At 41.1% G+C, this 23,876-nt stretch overlaps 1 protein-coding gene across 1 annotated transcript; it reads right to left on the bottom strand.

Moving 5' to 3' along the window:
• Positions 1-4,324: 4,324 nt before the first annotated feature.
• On the bottom strand, positions 4,325-23,267 carry rab15 (RAB15, member RAS oncogene family). Its single transcript, XM_047574557.1, has 7 exons — positions 22,933-23,267; positions 13,099-13,159; positions 11,073-11,133; positions 9,813-9,890; positions 9,091-9,180; positions 6,100-6,165; positions 4,325-5,991 (listed from the first exon to the last, which is right to left on the bottom strand). Exons 1-7 carry the CDS (start codon positions 23,054-23,056, stop codon positions 5,830-5,832), a joined length of 642 nt encoding a protein of 213 aa, XP_047430513.1. The 5' UTR covers positions 23,057-23,267; the 3' UTR covers positions 4,325-5,829.
• Between the last annotated feature and the right edge of the window lie 609 nt (positions 23,268-23,876).

Below are 23,876 nucleotides of genomic sequence, written 5' to 3'. Positions count from 1 at the left end.
AGCTAAATCTTAATCACAAGAAAAATCCATGTTTTGTGATATTTAAAGAGCCGTAATGTGCTCAATTAGAGACTCATAAATCAACTTTGCAGGTCCACTACTGTATGTTAACTTTATTTAATCTTCAAAAAACACATTATTTTTCTCATACCGTGCATCGTTGTGGCACGTATTTTCACTTCCTGACTGAAATGCTCCGTTTTGGCTCCTGTCTCTTTAAGAAACCCCTCCCAGAAAAGCCCACTCTGCTCTGATTGGTCAGCTCTGTTGTTTTTTTGGTCTTGGTCCACAAACTAGTCACTTACATAGGCCATATTTAACCTCCTGAGACCCTGCGTCCTCACATGAGGACATTAAGTTTAAATGAAACTTTTATCCTCATAACTAGATAATAGTTGGTACAAAAACAGGATAGCGGTCATCTCAGCGGATTCATTCTACAGCTGATCACGTGACAAAAGCGGACAAAGTACAAAACCTCATCAAATTTTACAGATGTAACTTTTCTAGTTTAATATGACACACAATTTCTATCAATAGTAAGAAGTTAAATTACGGTAGAAACTAATTGGCAAGTGCTCAATTGAGGACCTTGGAACTTCATTATTTGCAATTCTGCTTTTGAAACTGAAGCTTTTATATTTTGTTGACTTTACTGTAACATTGAGTGAAAGAATCCCCACACGAGGACACGTGTAGACAAAAACTGCTTCCAGTTCAAAGACGGTGCTTAGTTTTTATACTTCCTAATGAAATAGAGAAATTGAAAATGCATACCGAACAAAAGCTCATGTGTAAATGTGTAAAAAATAAATAAAAAAAAGATCATTAAGGTTTAGAAAAGGCTGCAAACGAGTAATTTTAGGCAGTTCAAGAGCAACTCTTTCTGTGTGGGAGAGTCGCTCCCTTTGGCTGCATAACTTTTCTTTTCACACGCAAACACACTAAAAAACAGACGAACATACTCAAAACAAGATATGGCCTCTTTACAGATATACCTGTTAGCATTCATCCACTTTCATCTACTTATCTGAAGCAGGAATGAGGAATCCCAAAGTGTTAGGAAGCAAGCCGAGACATGAAATCCCTCTCCTGTATTCTGGGTTTAACGCCGGTCACGCTTTTAAAAAAGAGAAATAAAAAGAAAGGGTTGTGTGTATTACATTTAAGCACTAAAAAATAGAAAGTCACAGTGGAACTGGCCTTTCTGGTTCCTGTCACACAGGCAAGAAAAGCTCATTTTTATTTTTTAGCGGCCTTTAACGGGTGGCAGACCCCACGTGCTCAAGACCTTTTGCAGCCTAAATGTCATCAACTCAAAAGAAAGGAACAGTCAAGTGGCAATGATCGGTCCCTGAGAGCGCCGGAACAAAAGCGGAACCGATGGCTAAAAATCCGGAGAGATAATGTTGGATTCAAGGGAACAAATTAAGATTCTAATAGGAAGGTTGATAGCAGATAGTCCGGAGGTATTCTTGTTCATTCATTGAGTTACGAAAGTGAGGACTTGTCGCCAATGTTAAAAATCTATTGCTCAGATTCCACATTTAACAGCAGTGGGCTGTTAATATTCTCCCATTAATCTTGTTAAATTGTTCCCAACAGCCTTTTCATTTTATGAGTTGCTTGTCTCTCAGCTGTGGTGCTTCTGTAACTTTGCATTGGAGCTTTTATCCAACCAACATTTTGGAGCTCATGCATGTTCTTGGTCTCTTTTGAAAGCCAAGACTCTGAAGTTTCTATCACAAAAATCAGAATCACTCTAAGTGGTTTTGTTCTTGGGTAATCATTGTCGGCAATAAGAAGTTGTTGGGTTGCTTGGCTGCGTCACATGAATCCTATAATGACGTTTATCAATGAAATCTGCAGCATTCACTCAAAAACAACTCATGTCCAGAGCTCTGATTGGTAAAAGGGAATCTACAGTACATCCCATCCCATACCTGTCCATATCAAGAATCTCATCCCTTTCCCAACTTCCCCACCCCTCATACGCACGGACGCAGCCGTATCAAGCTCAAGCATCCACTCATCCCTCACATATGCCGCGACACACACACGCCATATGGCCGAATGTCAGGCAGCTGCGAGTAATGTAGTAGGGGAATTGTGTTGTGGATGATGGCGACGATCATAACGATCATAGCTTCTGTTCTCAGCGGCGACGATCGGCTCCCGCCTCGCGCGCGGATACAGTGCGTGCATGTGTACGAGCGTGGGCCGCCGCGTGTCATCTGCGCGCGCTATTCCCTGTCACCGGGCGATAGATACTGAGCTGTCACATCTATCAGCCAGACAACATCCTGCATGCATATTCATCTTAACGCTATTTTTTTTTTTTAACCCGAAAGGCTTTGATTAGTTCGCAACATTAGCAGCTCGCATGAGGTGACGAACAAAAAGGCTTTTCAGTTTTTTTTTCCCTTTAACATTTGTAATTCTTCAACTGAAAACACCAGGTAGTAATGAAACACTTATTTACTACAATTTCCCTCCGTGTGCCAAATGAACGTGCGCGACCTCGCAAAGCTGCCAGGCCTCAGGAATAACGTGGGCAACGATCTATTTAAAGCATTTCAAAAAGTAACCACCAGATGGCTGCTGCACTGCACAACACCGTAAATAAATACACGGCTACTGGAAGTCTTTGCATGAAGCAGTCAAAGTAAGATTGACGAGAGGAAGCTGTCATCTAGTGGTTGAGTTAAGAGGCAACGACTTTTGTTTGCTTTGGCAGCTTCCGTTCATTTTTTACTATCAAGGCCACACCTCAGTGTGTACAAAGGTGTGGGTAATTGTTAAACAGTTTGATGTGGTATGTCACTTGCAAAAGTAAACGGTGAATGGTCATTTACTGCAGTATTAGCAGAAGAAAAGCTAACAGTGCATGATATATATGGGTATGTTTAAGTTCGTAGCAGTTGCACGGCCACCCTACTGTTGCACAAGTTTGAAATTGGAAAAAATAATAATGTTTGAACCTATGTATTATTTGAATAGCTTGATATTGAATGCAGAATGATAATAATGTGTATTTTCTATACACCATTAGGCTGAGTTTAATATAGAACACATACAGTATAGTAGGTAGAGGGTCCTTATTTAATGTCTCCATCAGTTTGGAAGGTTTGGCTTCGATTAAGACCCTACTCCTTGGACTTGTGCATTATATATCAGATGCTTAAATGTTTTCTCCTTTTTTATAGCGTAAACTTTATTATACATTTGAAATAAACTTCAAACTTCAGTCTTGCGTCTTGCTCAAGGACGCTTCAAGCATGTGGCACATTCAGGGGGGTTTGATCAAACCAGAGAAGACTAAGTATCAAGTGAGAGAAAGATGGTAGGTTTTAGTAAACAGGTTGTATTCATGCATGAATAAGTGCCTTGTTTCTGTTCGAGAACCGGTCGGTTCAAGGAGAGTGCAGGAGGCCTGGGGACTTGGTGTCATCTCAAAGAAGTTATTCCCCTCCTTCTTATAACTTGCTTGTTGCTAGGTAGCATGACACGCACTGGAGATAACCCACCATTGTGTGTAAATGCTGTTTAATTTTTCCTCGCTCATAACCACGTGTTGTGTGAGATTGTGTGCACTGCTGAAGGAAAGAGACTCTGACTTCAATTCACTTCAGTTCAGATTTCTTATTATTATTATTATGTAACTCAACAAAAATTCAATTTTTGATGTAATTATATTTAACTGCAATATATTACCAGAACTTAGTTCATTACACAATCAGCTACAGGCGCTTTACTTACGCGTGCAATGATTCTTTCTCATGACCACCCTTGTCTGAAAGTACTTTTTTCTTTTTTTTTTCATGCAGTGTTTTACTGGGAAACGTTTGGATCCGGAATTCATTCATTTATATGGATGACACTTACCTAAGACACGTAGCACCCATCTAGACCGGACCAGACCAGATAAGACCAGGAACCCCCACCCCATAGCAATTATGGCCGCAGCCATCCCCAGCAGGATGCAGCCAAAGAAATAAAATGGTTTACGAACAAAAAAAACAAAACAAAAACATAAGTGTTGACCCAGCCTCCAAATTCACTAGATCCCAAACTGATCAAGCATCTGTGAGATATTTCCCCTGAACCCAAAAACCAGAAGGTCCATGTCCACCCTGTTTTGGAGGCGAGGGAGTCCTACACAATGTTAGGAAGGTGGTCTGCTTTCATCCCTTGGATTAGTCAAGTCTTGCATTTTAAGTTTCCCCAGCGATATTCAACGTCGTTACCTTAACACCGAAGTACTCGGTGAAGAAGTCGTCCTGGATCTGCCCACGAACCATAAAGACACAGACTCGTGTACATATATATATCTGCAAGTATTTACTCATAAACATCTGACATCTTTTCTTCCGAGGAATAACATGTTGCATTTTTTTTTTTTTCTCCACATGTCGCATGTAATATAGTTCCACGAATACATTAAATTAAAAGGAAGTGGGGGCGGGAAAAAACCTCCTGAAAACAACACAGACAGGTATCTAGAGTTCAGTCCAGAACGTCATTCAGCACAACATACTGCCAATTCACAAATTAATTCATTAATTAAATGTGTAGCCAAAGTTCTTCTTCTTCTTTACGTCCGGTCGCTCTGCGTGACTCTCCACATCCAAAGGGCAGGCAGCTCTGGTCAGATGCTATTTTTTTTCTTTTCTTTTTTTTATGTGTTGCGTTACATGGTTATTAACTTCACTGAAGTTGCAATAAAAGAAAGTAAAAAGACTCGCATGCAAACCTCACGCGTCCCTCGTTAAATCCGCGAAAGGTGGGGGGGAGGTGGAAAAAGAAACGGCGTCTCCACAAAACAATGAGGTCATCGTCACAAAGGGAACACTTGAGACCAGCTAGAACATCCATGTGGACCTTTTCTGTTATGCAGCCCCTCTAATGGTAATAATACGGCATTATGCTCATCAGGAAAAACAAAACAAAACCAAAAAAAAGGGATATGTACAACGCAACGGGCAGATATCACACCGTCGGCCCATCCGTCTGCTATAAACGTCCACTATAAAATAAAAAAATACCTTCTGATTTGCTACAGGGACCTTCTGCATCTCAGTGTTCGGGCGTATACATGAGGATGCTGGGAAACGTTTGCACAAATAAAACAGAAAACAACACGACTGCATATTTAGAATCCTTTCATCCCTTTAAAGGTACCCGCTGCAAGTGCAATTACAACCGAAAATAATAATTAAAAAAAGAAAGAAAAGAAAGAAATTGTGCACCACTAGCTTACTTTTTTCTTTTGCAATGCATGTAGCACCCTCTTGTGGTATCTTCTTTACATTACAGCTGAAGCATACTCAAGTAAAACAGTAAAGGAGGGGGTAGATGGAAGCTTAAAAATACTGTATATGCTTGGAAAATGATTAGAAATACATTAGTTTTAGAGGATTTATCTTCTACGTGATGTGAACAGGAATTAAATCTTCATTTCCAGCTCTCCTTGTGTAGATTTACAGGAAGGGGAGGGGGCTGTTGCAGGTGGTTACATCATCCGAGCCGGTACCAGCGCTTCAGACGATGAACATTCAGCCCCACTTAGTGAAAGCGTGGCATTCAGGTGGTCAGTTGGCACTTTGCAGCAAAAAAATGTTTCCACCCTTTTATCCTCGAAAAAACAAATGTCTCTCTCGTGATACTGGCTTAATAATGAAATGAAAAGAAAAAAGGGAGACACGTCTTTTTTTCTTTTCTTTTTTTTTGGTCCCCAAGAGCGTGCAAAAGAAGTGTACTGCGGTGGTGGCATGTGTGTTTTGGGTTGAGAGAAACAAAAAAAAGAAAAAGAAAAGAAAGAAATCCCCTCTAACACCAGCAGCCTTTGCCCTGGTCGCCGGCGGCTCCGTCACAGAGCCCCTCCTCTTCCTCCAGAGCGGCCAGGTTCAGCTCGTCGTTCATGGACATCCGGAGCAGATCCAGGTCCTTTTTGTTGGCCGCCAGCACCTGCTCGGCCAGTCGTGTGAAAGTCTTGAAAAACAACAACAACAAAACAAAAAACAGAGACGAAATATTCAGCATGACTACTTGTGATCTCGGTCGTGAGATGCTCTGACCTCCCGCCGGGCCGTGACTCACCTCTGTTATGTTGTGGTTGGTGAAGGCACTTGTCTCAAAGAAGTCCATCCCATAAGCCTTGGCCAGCTGGCGGACAGACAAAAGTGAGGAGAGCGTTACATCACAGCGACACACGAAAGGCTTCTGGAGGAGCACGGGTGACTTTGTGTTTTCTCTCTGCTGCAGGTGTCGCAGACGCAGCTTTTATTGGAAAAAACGCAAGTGAATGAGTCTCAGTGCTTTTCACGTCAAACTGGTGCGTCACTCGTGCACTGAGCTTAACTTAGGACGAGATGTAATGTTTCTCAAAAAAAAAACATGAGGAGTAATACACCGATCAGCAACAACATTATGACCACTCACAGTAAAAGGAAAGTACATCGATCATGTGATGAAGGTAACATGTTACTTAGGAGAAAATACTACCACTGGAGTTGTGGTTAGCGGCGCAGAAAAGCAAAACTAAACAAAACAAACAAACATAAAAGTCTCTAAGTCAAGACTGTATTGCAGCAAGAAAGTTGATCATGATGTTGCAGAGGGAACGCTGCAGTTTTGATAATTTTTTTTATTATTATTTTGCTGTTGAAAGTAACTAATAAAGTAACTTGCAATAAATTTTAGTTACTTTCAAAATCAAACAATCAGTAAAGCAACTAAGTTACTTTTAAAGGAGTAATCAATATTCACAGCATTGGCCATGTGGTCATAATGTTTTGCCTGATCGGTGCACATTTTCAGTGAGCGCAACATCAGAAAAAGACAGATTTACGCTTTGATTTCCTCTCAAATAGCTTTAATATTGTCCATTTAAATCACTTTAAACTCCTCTGACAGTGCATCGGTATTTTATTCTTCAGGCTGCTGCAGAAATATTCTCTGTGTCTTCTGCATAATTTCATGCAAATGCTTCCAGAATTCAGATACGTTGTATCTTAGAGAACTGCCTGATCTCCAGTGGGATTTGAAGAGGACACATTATTCACACTGGCAGCTCTATATATTTAAAAACCCTTATTTTTTTCCATCTTTCTACTCCTTTTATACAGTTCATGTACGGTCTGAGACCTGTGGCTTTATGTGAAGATGGATGAACTTTTTTCCTCCTCCCCCTCCGTCTCTCACTGCGTCATTAGCCTGAGTCAGTGTGTGAGACGTCTCTCCAGAGACTGAACCAGCTGCTGTGTTCACTTATAAACCTGCTCAACCTGCCTTACCCTGACCTGGACCAAGTACCGTCCAAATACCTGCATATCTGATACCTGCTGATACCTGCTGATACCTGCCGATACCTGTTGATACATGTTGTACCAAGGAAACACCAGAAGGTGACTTGTGTGGACTTGGACCTGTCAAGTTAGTCTCTAGTTGTTCTTCTGATTGTTTTCTTGCTGGTGCTTAAGATTTCCCTCGTTCCACCCATCGGCGTTCCTCTGGAGGATCTGTCCACTCGCTCTGGCTCTCGTCTGCAGCTCGACCGCTCGATCCGATTTGAGCCGGACCGTTACTGTCCACAGTCCAGAGGTCGATGAGCTCTGCTAAGTGCGGCGCGTCCTGTGGCTGTTTCACAAACGGTCAAAGAGGTGGAGCTGAGGTGAAGCAGTCACCTCCTTAATTAAGGAGGTTTAAATCAGGTTATGTACAAATTAGCTTTTTTTGTACCAGATTGTAAACATTTCAGCTGGAAAGCTACATTTTCTTCTCATTGTCAGACACCTGTGTGGACGTTCTGTAATCAAACTGTCCATCTAGCAAATAACATCATTTCTGGGTCTCGATGGAAACTGACAACTTATTTAATCCACCTGTACGTGTTGTTCAAGCCATAATTGGATCTGTAATATAAAATAAATAATTTGGTTTTGTTTTTTTATTTCTATTTTTTTCAAAAAAAGTGCTGACAAATTCATTAAAACCTAGAGACGGCCCTGGCACAAACATCCACAGCGACGAAGATGAGGGCAAGAACGTACATTAGCTGCTTATTCTGTGATATGACGGAGGTTATTTGTGAGGCTGTGCTATGTCTGCCTCAGACTGATCAAGCATAACATTATGACCACCACGTGACCACCTTCCCAAGATTCCTCCTGTGGATCAGTTTTATCAAACTTCTTAGAATTACTCTTATCAAGTGTCTCACTCACACTTTTAGCGACGTGTAGGACTGAATCTTAAGTGTCAGACTCAGAGCTGAGTTAGGACAGTATTATGTGCGTAAACGTAACTTTAGACGACGTCACTTCCAGGTCCATAGAACTGACCAATCGCTGAATGGAATCATTTATCTTAGAATGATGAAATATCTTCAGTGAATCGTTAAATGGACAATGGGAGTGTTGATAATAATCCACAAAATTATACAAAATATATACACTGACAATCACTGAAAAATAAATGTTAACTTTAAAAATTTAACTTTTTTTTTTGTTTTGTTTTAATTTTATTTCCAGTGTAACTTTTTTCTGATTGTATTTTAAGTCTTTCAGGCCACTCAGCTACACCTCCAAGACGGTGCAGTCTTCATTAAAAGCCACTTGTGTGTTGATACTTTGGTGCCTTTTCCAGTCCACATAAACCTTCTCATCCACGCTTGCAACAGTAATAATCCTATAACATGTGTGCCGTCGATTTCACCGACTACTACGGGGAAGCAGTTATTTGCATGAATGCTTCTGTTGAATTACCCAGGGTGTAGCTGGGGAGTCAATGAAATGCACGACAAAGGTGGGGAGCAGCATCGTTTCCATAACAATTCTGCTATTTGACAGCTGTGATGTGGCTGCGTCTGCAGGGTGGGGGTGGGCAGGGGGTTGGGGATGCCTGCTCTGGTCCACTAGGTGGGCGCTACATGTCTAAGTAACATCCACATAATGAATGAGGTCCAAGAGTTTCCCAGCAGAACACTGAATTTGTCACAAGATTGTTGATGCCATTCAATTCTCCTGTCAGTGGTTTTAATGTTGTGGCTGATTAGGTAAATATGGAAAAGCTTTAAACTCATGCACCCACCTTGACACCTTGCTCCGTGGCCACCTGCCTCTTGTCGACGTCGTCCGACTTGTTCCCTACGAGGATCTTCTGCACCTTGTCGGGGGCGTACTGCCGAGGGGTTCGCCGCGCGGTTTTTAGAAGGGATATTTACAGATAAGGGAGAGGACGAGAAAAACAAATCAAAGAGATAGGAAGGGGGAGGGAGAGCGATTTCAAATGTCAGGAGAAGGCAGACGGGAGAAAACGCAGCAGCAGCGACAGCGCTCAGGAAATGAGGCCCAAATTAAAAGCATGCGGGACTCGCGCCAGGATCCATCGAGCATATATCGGGACAGACACATCAAGGAAATTAGGTTCATAATGACTACATTAATAGAATTAAATCATCTGGGAAGGAGACGGCCAGATGGGAGAGATTTAAGACAGACTCGTAGCCAGTGGACGAAAAAACTGCAAGAGGAAAAAATCCTCCTAATATTTATAGTTTGACATTTTAAGATGACAGATACTTGAAAATGGAGACTAAACATAATAAACACAGGGCAGCTGTCGAGTTGGTGCGTTTGTTATTTTCCACACCGTGTCAACCATCTTTTTTTATTTTTTTTATCACACCTGGGGCTTCTGAACCATCAGTGGACTGGATGCACGGTGAGATTTATTTCATTTTATTTACTTTATTTTTTTCCTGCCGCGTCTGATTTATCTAGTTCTTAAATCCCCCGATCTTAGTGCCTCACCTCATCCACGTCACTGGCCCACTTCATGATGTGTTGGAAAGATCGCTCGCTCGTGATATCGTACACCAGGAAGATTCCCTGAGGAGAGACCAGAACACTTTTAAAGCGCCTCCTCAACGAGTCTTTCTTTAAACTCAAAAGAAGCAAAACGGATGAAAATGAAAACATTAATATGTTTTTTTTTCATAAACAAACCAGACTACGACTGGGAAAATTGACTGGAAAGCCAGTGTCTTTTAGGTTAGAAGCCAAAGGCTGGATCCACTGAATTGGTTTAAAGCATAAAGACAGAAACAGGCCACTTTTCTTCCAGTGTTATTGCCTGTTTCTGGTAAATGGACAATTCAATTGAAGCCAGTTTAAAGTCTTTAGCAGCCTAAAGGAAAGGCAAAATTCAGTAATGCCTGTTCGTAGCAACATCTTCTAGTGGGTAAGTGGAGCAAGAGTACGCTCAAATAATACGTGGTTCTTTTAAAATGCAAAACATAGCAGCATGGAATTAGATCAGGCTGATGGAGAGACTAAGTAGGGACCTCCTGCCTACTATATGTGTTCTATGTTAAACTCAGCCTTATTATTATTACTATTTAGCACTATATATTAAGCTATTCCTTATATAAAATATGTTGGATTCATGTGAATGTGGATTAAAATAAATTTAAATTTGTTGGGAGAAGTTAAAAAATGTATAAAAAAATGTCTAATCAACCAAATATTTTGCAACCCCTCTGCAGCACCCCTGTCGAAGACCTATGAACAAGACATTTTTAGACATATTTTTGTAATCTTCATCCACAATTTTCCCCCACAAATTTAAATTTCTTTAAACCAAACTAAGTTGAATCCAACAAATTTTATTGAAGGTATAAACGGAGGCAGAGGACGGTATCTTTCAGTCAACTCATTCAGCGATACAGGAGTTGTCTCTACCGCGAACTATCAATCTAAGCCTCCTCCATGCCGTAGGCTCCGCCCCTATCACTGCTGAGCCAATCACGAGGCTGCATATTACACTGTGACTCTCTCATCTTCCACGCAATTGGCCGAGAGTCTATTCAGGTGAAATCCCAGAGTCACGCTGCAACATTAGCAGAAGAGGAGCTAACAGTGCATGATATACCGAATAATATAGAGTATTTCAAATAGAACACATATAGTAAGTAGATGATTCATGTAAATAAGTGGCCACAGATTATTTTTTCCTATTCCGACATAATATGCGACATAAGAATCGTCAGCGGACATTTAAACGTCAAATACCTGCGCTCGTCTGTAGTACTGCTTCGTGATGGTCTGGTACCTCTCCTGGCCTGCGGTGTCCCTGCACACACACACACACATCAAATAAAAATGCACACAAATAGTGAGGCGATAATACGACGACATGCACGACAGTGACAGTAAATCTAAGATAGGCCGAGGCCGTGATTAACTCCCCCTCCCACCTAGAAATCACACCTTTCAATGAAAGAAGAATCTCTGCAATGCTCCATTCATACTACCTTTTGGGAGTTTAATATCTCTGCGTGAACATGTGGATGAATTGATGTGACATTTATTTTTCAAGGTCCTGAGAATAATAAAAAAAGAAAAAGGAAACGTGACAGTGATTTGATGTCGCCTTAACTCTTTATGAGGCACTCTCATAGCGTTTCAAAGCTCCAAGCGAAAAAGACGCACATTTACACTGAAAGCAGGACAGATGGAATCAGTGTTGAGTTTGTTGTAAATAATTACGATAAACCCGATGGACTTGAAACCTCAGGTAAGAGTCGGGCAGGTTTGGTAGTGTCCTGTGGTCTCGTTCAATACATTAACTATAAATGGAGGTGGACGTGCAATAAGTGATAAATTGTACATTGTGCTCAGCTCGGGGCAGAATTACATTAAAGTGCAATAAACTAAATGTCTAGTTTTAGTTAAAATGGATTATGTCTTTTACCAGTATAATGAGGAATGTTTAAATAATAATAACACTAACGACATCAGTACTTCACTTGACATTTTTTCTTGCTTTACAATATTTTAGTCACGTGCACTAAAGACATTAAACATTATTTTGGAGTTACGTTGTGAATGTGGAAGAATTTGGCACTGGTAAGGGACACGTGGTCGTCCAGTTTAATAGAAAAATTATAAATGTTTTAAGATTTTTTTTTTTTGTAAATATATATATAAAACAGAAACACTTAATGAAACCCCACAAAAAATAAAAAACAAAGGCAGCATGACATGAATGTTCTGGATGATAACTACAGGCTTGAGCCATAGACTGTAAAAAAAAATGGACTACATGACTGCTCATTTAGTGAAGCCAAAGCAAGTAGAGCTCCCCCTGGTGTCTGGCTGCAGTATAGGTCATAAGCTCCACTTCCCTCATGTGAATGGGAGTTTGGCTGAAAGGCGAACACTAAAGTAGACTGGAAAGACGTTTATCTGTCATTTTACGTAGTAAATATTATGCTGATATGTGTTCAAATGGCTAATTTAATGTATAAAAACAGGATGTGACATCATTATGATTGACATCATCATTGCCGGTGTAGGTACCAAAACTGCTTGGGTGGGTGATTTTTCAGCACTTCCAGATGACGTAGGCGATGCTGACGTCATGTTTTGTAATTGGTTGGACAACAGGAAGAGGCAGAAGAACTAAAGAAGTTAGCAGTTTTAGCGGTTAGCGGCTGTTATTGTAGCAGAACAACTTATCGGTTTTGTTCTGTCCTTTTAGTCTTTGGATAAATTGATAAAAGCTGTATTTTTATTTAATCTTTTGCAGGATTTCTTCTTAAATCTTTTTGCGCCTGCTACACAAATGAATGGATTGAACTCAAATTATTTTGTGATTTTATTACTTTATAATGTGCTGTCATTGTTTTTTTTTTATCTTTATCTTTATCGAGGTATCTCTTCCAAACATATTGTGAAAAATAAACCACAAACCAATCAAGCTGAAGATATAGCAGATCTGGTTCCTACACCGGTCTCGTAAGAACATTGACGTCGGAAAACAAATAAGTGTCGTGTTTAACCCAACATTTCTTTATAACTTGCGGAGGTGGAAAAAAACATGACACACTACGGTCAGTGTGGCCAATGGGAGGAAGCTGAGTCGTGTTTTTTTCCTACACTCTATAACTGGAACACGACCACTGATTCAAGCTATGACAGATACGTGAATGCAGTAAAACCAATAACATCCTCTCAAAGAGAGCCAGTGTTGAGTACATTTTGTTCATGTCGCGCACAAGGCCGCCCAGCACCATGTAGTGTTCCAGTATCTTACCATATCTGTATCCGTACTTTGATACCATCTATTACTAGTGTCTTCATTTTGAAGTCGACCCCTGTAAGAGAGAAGATATTGTGAGTGGATTTAATATCACCTCCACATAGAAGATTTATTTGCGATGTGCACGGCCAAAAATGTTCAGTCAATTCAATTCAAGTGAGTGGAAGGATCACCTCGGTCTTTGTAACATCATAAAAAGCTGTAACGCAATTAGACCCACGTAATCCTTGTATGATTAGAGTGTTAGGAGATGGAGATAATGATACAGTGAATTCAGTATTGATGAACTGTGTGGCATGTGAAGCAAGAAAAGAACAGTAAGCCGAGAGCTGAGCACAGCAGAGGGAGAAAGAAAATGGAGTCGGGATGGGAGGGGGTTAAACATGATGTCGCTCGCGCTTCGGTGATCTCTGATCTCTTTCATAAGGCTGAATGTGATGTTGTTCATAGAAAATAAAAAGGCAGCGCCAATTTTCTATATTTCTGTCAGGATGTTTCTGAAGACCAACACACACACACACACTGGTTTTGTTTTTCCATTCCTACAACTAAAACCAAATCCATGTATTGACTACTCGCTCAGGATCATATTTTGTCCGCATTGAAGAAAAGGCATTTTGTGTCTCTATGCATAATACAATGTCACAGCACCAATGCAACTGAAGACAGGGGCCAGGATTTTTAGTGATAGTATGGTCATGAATCAAGGTTTGCCAAACAATACCAAGAAACAAGCAGCAACCTCCAAGGACTGAAAAATGAAGCCAACGGGAGAAGTGCCAAAAACTACAGTTCCTCTAATGGTCGCTCAAGGCTGGCTCTAAAAGCAAGTCGATCACCATAGACGTCCATGTTAATGTATAATATAATACCCAGCAGTCTGCCTTGCCTTTTTGCCAATTTTTGAATTAGCCGATAACTATACACTGCCAAAACGGCGACACTCTTCTCACTGAGAGTCAGGAAGAGTGACATCATGGAGGGTTCCCCATTTCATGCATCTGCTGCTGCCTTCAAATGAAAAACTCGTGGGTTTGTGGTTAAGACATGATGGGAAGGCGTGCACACAAAGTATGTGAGTGGCAACATCAGCCATAAGTCCTGAGGAAACCATTGCTATTCATCAAGAAGCCACAACGTGTAACAGTTGAGCAAGCTAACAACCGTGTCGCAAGATCTGGCAACAAGGAAATAATAAAACAGTGCTGCCAAACCTATATTAGAAGTGTGCCTCTACTCATTCCTGAACATATTTTTGACTGACTGATATTATTTTTTTCCCCAAGCACCTTGTTGAATATGAGAACTTGGACCTGCTTGGACCAGTGTTAGCATTAGCCACTCTAGCTAATTTTCTAAACACTTAATAATTATGCTAGCTTTGAAAATATGTAATGTTAAGACAATAAAACATACGTTTTTTTTATCCATCCAATGTTCACAATACTTCTGACAATAACACATAACCATTTTATTTATTTTTTATTTTTTTAATCATTGACTCAGTTTGTAATGCGTCATCTTTGTCTTGTCATAGCCAATTGAACTAAAGTGACCTAAACTAAACATGGCATAAACCAGTGTTATTGTTACCCACGCTAGCTAATTTTCATAATGCTTAATACTTATGCTAGCTTTCCAACTATGTAATGTAAAGACAATAACGTCCTGAGACCCTGTGTCCTCATATGGAGACTTTAAGTTTGAGGTGTGTGGCAGATTATTCTGCTTCATTTAGACTTTTATCTTCATAACTAGATGCTATTCGGAGTAAAAATGTGGATTCATTCAGCAGCTGATCATGTAAAAAAGTGGACAAGGTTCAAAACTCATCAAATTTTACAGTTTAAACTAACTTATTTATGCTTATTAACTTTTTCTAATTTAGTATGACACACAAATTCTATCAGTTGTAACAAGCTATAATTTCGCTAATTAGCAAGTACTCTATTGAGAACGTCGGGATCATTATTTGCTGACATGTTCAGACATGAAAATGATCAGTTTTACATTTTGTTCCATATTGGTTTGACTTTATTATAATACTGAGTGAAATTATCCCCGTGTCCACACACGAGGACATAATTTCTTCCAAAAATTACTTCCTGTTCGATGACGATGCTTAGTTTTTACAGTCCATAAGTGCTACCAATCCCAAATAAAGAGAAATGGGGAAATTATAAATACATACCAAACAAAACCCCAGGTCTCAGGAGGTTAAAACATACGTTTTTCATCCATCTAAACAATGTTCACAATACTTCTGACAGCGACACTTAACAACCATTTGATACCACTGGTGCAGTTTGTAATGCGTCATCTTTGTCTTATCTCAGCCAGTCGAACTGAACGTAAACAGAGACGGCAGCTATACCGAGTTTATGAATAATAGAATCTGTTCTTTTTACCTTTTCTCCATCCTTCTCCTCAGACTAATGCGTTTAAGTCAACAGAAAGCGAGCCCACGGGCTTCTTTATAGACCACACTAATCCCAGAGAAATCAATTAACAGTTCATCCCAATTAACCTGATACTCAACACCCCTGTGTCACAGCTGGCATCACGCTCCGAGAAAGAGCTGCTGACTCCGATCGATTCATTTCACCGGAGGAGCTGCTGTTTGTGGTGTTTAGCCGCTGCATCTCTGCGAGGTTTTTATATTCCAACAGACTGACGCGAGGAAAAAAACAGCTGACAGATGTTCTATAGCTGGCCAGGCTGATTTTTTACGTTTCACAGACGTAAATATAAATTTAAGACGAAGGCTCCGTGGAGGCTGGAGTGCGCAGGCTTGACAGCAGGAGGCCTCATTTGGGTCGTAATTCGGCCTTTGCCTTTGACTAGATGGCGTCTAAACCTAGACTAAGTGAAAGGTCAGCATAGCAATCAATGGTTTGCCTTGCCTGAGGCTTGCGATGAGAGAGACGGCCGTTGTAAAAGAGACTGTGCTGCTGCGTTATTGGATGTGGATGCATTAAGCTCATTCATGCCAAAAGCAACCATCTGAGTTTTACTTTGAGAGTCGTAAAAGATGCTTTACCCTATATCCATCCTGCTTCCAGCTGTTTCACAGATCAGTTTTGTCTGATTGCTTTTAATTAATTTATAAGAGCTTCGTGCACGCAATGAATGAGCAGACAAAATGGAATAACCATTAGTTAATGTTTCAATTTATTAGTGGTCTGACTATTGCATTGTAGCACTAACATATCACCATCTGCATTTATTTATTTATTTTGCAATCTGTGTCCTCCACTGTACATAAAGATGGATAAACCCTCCTTAATGTCATCCATAAGATTTCCAAAGAGTCGTTTTGATGCTCGGTGTGGGAGAACCCTGGCTGTCGCCATTTTGTCTGGGGCTGACTCCACCTAACTTCCTGGATATCTGAAGGAAAACTGTCAAAAACTGGACAATGATTGGAGCTGAGGCGAGCAGGTGATGCCTAGAAAGGAGGTCAGCAACGTATGACGACACCCACCTGTGATTTAAAGAAGCCACGCACTAAACTATGCCTAATTATAAGCTTTGGTATGACAACAATGGGAAAAGTAGTTAAGGGGATTATAACAGTTATTTGGTTGTAATGTTTAATTCTAAAGTAAATTTTAACATGGAGACTATTTTTTGATTGGTTTTTCGAAAGCAGCCTTAAGTGGCCATATGTGGAACTGCAATGTTAGCTTCAGTTCTGCGTGAGACATGTTGTTGAAAACCTCCTGAGACCATACGTCCTCATATGGAAACATATATGGAGAAGGTTTGTGGCAGCTTCTTGTGTTTCAGTAAGGCTTTCATAACTCTAATAACTACATAGTAGTTAGCGTAAAAACATGATGGCGAGAGTTTCAGTGGATTCATTCTGCAGCCAATCGCGTAACCAAAGTGGACAAGGTACAAAACCTCATCAAATTTTACAGTTAAAACTTTTTTTATGTTTATTAACTGTTCTAGTTTAATATGACAAGCAAACGTAACAAATTCTATCAATAGTAACGAGCTACAACTTTGCTAATGTGCAAATTCTCATTTGAGGACATTGGGAATTATTTGCAATTCTGTCTTTGCAAAGCCATGTTCAGTTTGTTTGTTACATATGGCTGTATCATAATATGATACAGCCATATGTAATAATATGCAGTGAAATAATCCTTGTGTCCACATATGAGGACATATTTTTTTTCTTCCTGTTCAAAGATGATGCTTAGTTTTTATACTTCTTAGGTTCTACTGGTAAGAAAAATACCTTGGAGGAATAAAAAATGCATAGCAAACTAAAGCTCAGGTCTCAGGAGGTCAATAAATGGCACTTTTGCAGGATTGGTTAAAGGTGCATTATCTTGATCTGAAATCAGTTAAGTAAGTCTGCAAGGGAACAAAAATCGATATATGTAATTGTCGTACTGTTTTCACTCAGCTTTAGTAGCTTTGAAAAGGAGGATAATCCTATCTTGCAGAGATGTTTTGGGAAAAAAAAGGCCGTTTCTCCTCTTCCCTTCAAAAGCAACTGTGACGAGTGCGTCGTGAACAATGTGAGAGACAGCAGTTAATCCAACACGGCAGCATTTCACAATCAGCGGAGTGAGAGCCATGTAAAAACTAATGGGTACACACCCAAAACTGACTCCACTAATTACCAGGATGCTTGACTATGCGAGACGGATTAGGCTACATGTCAGTGTGCTGCAGGCTACGGTGACAGGTTTCGCTAATGGATGGATGGACGGACCGATGGACGGATCCTGCGACACTGACATGAATCCAGCGGGGAATGGATCTGTTATCCATGACTATCTTTACAAGCAGAGGACAGAAAAACAGCTGTCAACAGCAGGACAAGGGGCGAAGCTTTTTCTGCAATCACAGACTTTGTTGTCATTTTTATTAATTCAGCTGTTTTCCAAAACATGCTGAAGTTACAGTTACATAATAAATACTGACTTCATTTCGAACGCAGAGCCTCAGCTTTGATATGCACGGATTTAATTAATGTGCACTTCACTTGCAGAACACAAAACTGGAGGTAGGAAGAGCCAGAATCAAACGATGACTGAAGACAGCTGTAGTCTCGCAAATTAAAGCTGACAGTTTGAAATTTAAGCATGAACCATTTATCTTCTGAGACCCAAGCTTTTATTTGGTATGTGTTTTTAATTTCTCCATGTTTTTGGACCTAAGACATATGAACCCTAAGGAACTAAGGAAGCAGTAGTTTTTGAAAAAAGCGACATCCTCACATGTGGATTATTTCATTATTTATATTATAGAGAAGGCACCAATATGTGACAGAATATAAAACTGTTTATTAATACCTGAACATGGCTGAGCAAAGACAGAATTGCAAACAATGAAGTCCCAACGTCCTCAAACGAGTACTTGCTAAAGCGTCCACTAATTAGGACAATGGGTTTAAATGAAGCAGAATAATAAGCTGCAAAAAAAAACTAAAAATTAACGTTCCAGGTTAAATAGTCATAACTTGGACATGGGTCAGTGTCCATACACATACGGAGCAGAAAATCAAAGGGGCGTACACACTGATAGGCACCAAGTGGGCGGATCCAAAGTGGAATTAATCGCATCTTTGAGGCGACGACCAATGAAAGCGACTGATGTGGTTGGTTGGCATATGACTGACCTTTACTACAACTTGATGTACCTGATAGCGGTCATGTAGCGTCTAATACTCATAGATGTACATGGATGTCAATATCGAGTAGGGTTACCAAGACAACCAGAGCCTGGAACCTCGACTATAGAGACCGACTAGCACCTACAAAGTGGTGGACGAGCAACTAATCCTTCTAAATGTGGACATGGCTTAAGAATGGCAATTAAATTAAAAGTGGTAATATTATAATACGTGTGTGTATTCGATTTTTGCACTAATTTACATAACATGATGTTATCATTCGTATTTATGCCTGAATTTTAGTCACATCAATGTCAGCTTTGCTAACGCTAGCTTATCACAGCATGTGACAAGATACTGCAGAAGCAGAAATGTCAGATAGAGATAATTCATCAAACAGCCACTGAAAAGTTCACGTCTGAGCTGTAACATTGTCCACATCAGTACGCAGCGTTGCAACGTTTGTCTGCAGGTCTTGAGGACTTAATCGGCGAAAAAGCCTCCAGATACGTGAATCAGGACTTAAAATGGGTTGCAAGGAGTTACAAAGCTGTGACTTTACCAAACTTCTGCAACAACCATATGCAGCACTGGTGCGCATGGATGAGCTGAAAGTGCCTGCAGCTGAGTCACGATGCACCTCTCCACTGGCTCCGGTGCATCGAGGATGATCTCTGCTGTTCGTTGTGAGTCAGTGTCAGCGAGAGTGAGACTTTTTTCTGATTCCACCGGATTCAAACCAACTTGTTTCTAAATCTCCACCACAATTTGTTTGCTTGAATTTGCACATTTTCTCCTTATAATGAATTAATAAGATGCATCATTAACCGCTATGGCGTAGCATGGAGTCCTCTTAAGTAGTATTTGAGACATCCTTTCATTACAACAAACAAATAGGACAACTGTAGCCTCCTTAGCAGCTATACAATGAGACGACACCTTCCATGTTCCTAGAAATCTAGAGAAACGTCCGTTGTTTCCCTGATAACCTCTTAACCACAGAAGAGCTATGTGTGGTGGCTGTGATCCGTGCCCCACCCTTTAGACTAATGAGCTCTCCAAGCAGCGACCCGGCCGTGACCATAACACCACTGGGATCATTATCATGAGGACAGATGCTTATTGAGTTGTAACATAGAGCGAAGGAGGGGGGGCCGGGCCTGATGCTTTATAGCTGTTTTGACAGCCGGGACCTCCGAGTGAGTCTGTCGAGGTAACAGAGAGGAAGATTAAACTCAGCAGTGTGACTGAATGCCGTTACTAAATCATGCCTGCAGCTCCTCTTTGCCAGAGAAACGCTGCTCTTTGCCATCTCTCTAGCTCAGAGCGCAGTGACCTGCCAAAATAAAATGGGATACCTCGACCAGCGAGGGTCTGTCCGTTCAGGTGAGAGCAGAAGACGTGAATTGGCTTGAACTTATTTGTTTTTTTTAATGTTTGACTTTTTCCGGATCCTTTGGTTTTTATGTAGTAATTCTTTTAACCCGTTTGAGGGGTTAATGCAGCATGTGAATAAAGGTCCAGCCTGAGACTGTTTTCCATGGTTTGGTTCAAGCCTCTTCGTTCCATATAAGCAGCAACACATCGACATGACAGTTCCCAGGATGCAACAGCTTTAAAGAAGTGATCTCGTACAGTGGAGGGACTGAGTCATCCTGCAAGGAACCCTGACCTCAACCCCTTAAAGCGCCTCTGAGATGAACTGGAAGACGGAGTCGGGACGATACGTCTTCTTCAACCTGACTGAGATCCAGACTCCATCTTCACTCTTTACATAAATGGTCAGGAATGATCAGTCATTGCTATGGGGGTGGGGGTGCCTGGTCTTTTCTAGGTGTGGTACACACCTAGGTCTAAGTAACATCCACACAAATGCCAGGTTCAAAGGTTTCCCAGTAGAACATTGCATTGTGACAAGATGGTCAATGTTATTCACTTACAGTAGTTTTAATGTTGTGGCTGATCCATGTATACCATATGTCCCTTATATATATATATCCCTAAATTTAATGAGAAGAATAAGACGATCAGAGCGTACCAATGTTTTAAACGGCGCCGTTCAAGATTGATTCTGGCCTCTCATCGTCATTGTTTTCCTGCCTCTGCGCTTCCGTTAATCCTGGAAGCTCGTGCATAGATAGAATGGATTTCCAACTGGAGAGAATCGATCGGTTCAAGTGTTTACATGGTTATTAGGAGCCTATGTTTCTCCACTGAACGGATTATCAGAGGTCTGCATCCCTCTCGGTTTAATTGAAAATCCCTGTGATCAGGCCCAGTGTGCTCCGATCGCGGTGGTTACCGAAGACATTTTTTATTCTCTTATTATTAGTGGAATATTGACAGGGAAACACATACTCACGAGGCTGAACGGAAGCAAATCAAAGCGATCCTGAGGTCGTGCTGTAAGCTAATGGAGCAGCGGATAAATGCGCATGGAATAAGAAATAACAACCAACAGTCACATTTAGATGTAATCTTCACGTATCTACGTACTATATCATCACATGTTCATTATCCTCCTCTACTGGAAGCTGTTGCTGTGGTTTATTGTTTTCAGCAGCAGCAGGAAGTGTCAATTTTCACCTCACCTTATAGCTTATAATGTTTACACTTCACATTCAAGACGTCCCAGCAGCTTTGGAGAGAATTAAGAGCAAAATGTGACTTTAACTGGAGCCGATAAATAATGGAGCTGCCCGCGGGGTGGTGGTGGGGGGGAGATGGGGAGAGAATTTATATCTGTATCCTCCTGTCACCGTGGAGGTTGGGGAATTATTCATTGATCCTCCGCAGAGCACTGACGGTGGTCACTCTTGATCTTTCCCTCTCTCTGTCTCTCTTTGGACTTTGCGAACCTTATTTATCTGAAGAGATGAGTTTCAATTAGCCAGTGAATCCTCCCGGCGTTGCTTACAAACACCACCTGCTGCCTTTTTTTACGCCATCCCGTCCGGCCTGCAGTACACAAGAGGCTGAGTGTGGAGAGCTGCGTTTGTGAATGCTGCAACAAAAGCCCAGGAAGATCACCGCCGTTCTTCTGAATTCAACATAAAGTTTGAGGCTTTTCTTGCAATTTGCGGTGGTTCCTGGACATGACTTAAAACTGAAAACTGCAGCATTTGCAAATGTGTGAACGTTTATCATCAGCCTATATCTGTCATTGTGAAACAATGCAAGCTTTTGCAGGCTTTTGCAACAAGCACAGCTGACTTTGAGCTTTGAGACTTTCTAAAATGTTGTGTTTTCGCTGCCCGTCCACCATCCAAATTTGCACAAATGTGTTGCCTTGAACTTATTTGGAAACACTGTTCTCTGAAAATCCCACCAGAAACTTTAACTTGACTGTAACTTGAAAAAATAAAAACAGAAAATGAACCGAAAACCACAGAAAAGACAACCACACGGACCAAAAACTAAGTCTCAGCATGTGGCGAAAGAAAAACAACCTTATTTCTCTCACTTCAAAGTGAAGCGTGGTAATGCGTCCGTCACGGCGTGCATCGTGAATCCCTACATATTCTACACAGCCCGTATTAACTAAGAAGACAGGGGGCTGGTCATCTCCAGGTGTTGTGAAATGGGTGTTTTAGTTTGTTCTGCAAAAAGCGAAGGAGGCTAACATGTGAAAGTCAGTCTGATTTGTGCACCAGTCGTGTGTTAAGATAAGACTCCATGTCAGTGCTGTGAACCATCACGTGCAAAATGGAAGAACAAAGAGCCATTTATCACCAAACTAAAAGCAGCATCTGCGCCTCATTCAGAACAGCCACGTTCTCATATGTTAAAATGTGCCGCGGTTATTATTTCTGCATGGCACCCAGGCTGCACAGTCAGTGCCAAGTGCTGATAGTTGGTAAACTCATCTGCATGGCTGCCAAGTGTTGGCTCTCACCCCCCTCAGGGCTTCTCCAACCAATGCAATCATCTTAACACCCTCTTTATTCCTCTGAATTCACAGATCTGATTAAATCATAATATATAGCCCTTTAAATCCCTGCCACGACCAAATTTTGTGTAACTAATTTGGAAAATTCAATTAGGGGGATGCACTACTGACATCAAGGGAGAATGATGAACAGAGCGTTTAAAATGAATTGGAGAGCTAATTAACAGTGAGTGCGGAAGAAGAAGAAAAAAAATAACAATAATAAAATGGAGAATTAAATCCTGCTGCCAGTGCAGTGTCTTACCGATGGTGGAGATATGAGACGGGTGAAATTCGTTGTCCGTGAATCTGCATAACAAACATGTTTTCCCAACCCCAGAATCTCCGAGAAGCAGGAGTCGGAAGAGCACATCGTACTGTTTAGCCATAGTGTTGCACGTAGCGTGGGATTTAAAAAGCTAGAGTCGGCTAACTCAGCGATGGATGGCCGGTCCCTGCCCACCTGCATCCCATGTCTGCTCAGAAGGGCAGCATGAGGCTCCGGCCGTGCGCTTCTTTTTTGTTCACTGGGGCTGGCAACAAAAAACAGGGATGCTCCAGTTTCCCACGCAGCCTCCAGCTTCCAGTGGGTGCGGTGGACCACTGTCAAGGCAAACGAGAAACCGGCGCTTCCGGTTGGGCTTTTCAATGTAAAATCCTTAAAGAGTGGCTCTACGTTGGCACTAGATGGTGTTGACTGTCTGCTCAGTCCATTTTGTTTAATAGTTTCAACCATAGCTACATACAACAACCAGCCACAAACCACTTAAAAGAGAAGTAAATAGCACTGACGATCTTGTGATAATACAACGTTATTTGCTGAAAAAACTTTGGACCTGGTGCATGCACCACTGACACTGTCGAGCAGGATGCAGCTTGTCTCAGACTCACACACAAAAACTGGCTAAAAACAAAACAAAACAAAACATGAAGAACAATACAAGGTGTTGACCTGGCCTTCAAACTCACGAGATCCCAAATTCATCAAGTATCTGTGGGATGATGCACAGAGTCTTTATCTCCTCAACCCATATGACCAAAATACCTCCATTAACAACATCCTGTTGCCGGACGTCAGAGGACACTCTCAGAGGACCCATGTTCATTCTCACAGAACACAAAACACACTCTCACAAAACCGGCACAACTGTTTTGGAAGGCAAAAGGGAGACCTACACAAAATAAGGAAGGTGGTCATAATGTTATACT

The sequence above is a fragment of the Mugil cephalus genome, chromosome 21 (genome assembly GCF_022458985.1).
Source record: "Mugil cephalus isolate CIBA_MC_2020 chromosome 21, CIBA_Mcephalus_1.1, whole genome shotgun sequence".
In the NCBI taxonomy this organism is placed as follows: domain Eukaryota; kingdom Metazoa; phylum Chordata; class Actinopteri; order Mugiliformes; family Mugilidae; genus Mugil; species Mugil cephalus.
The sequence above is the reverse complement of the archived record's forward strand: the minus strand, read 5'-3'. Positions and strand labels throughout refer to the sequence as shown.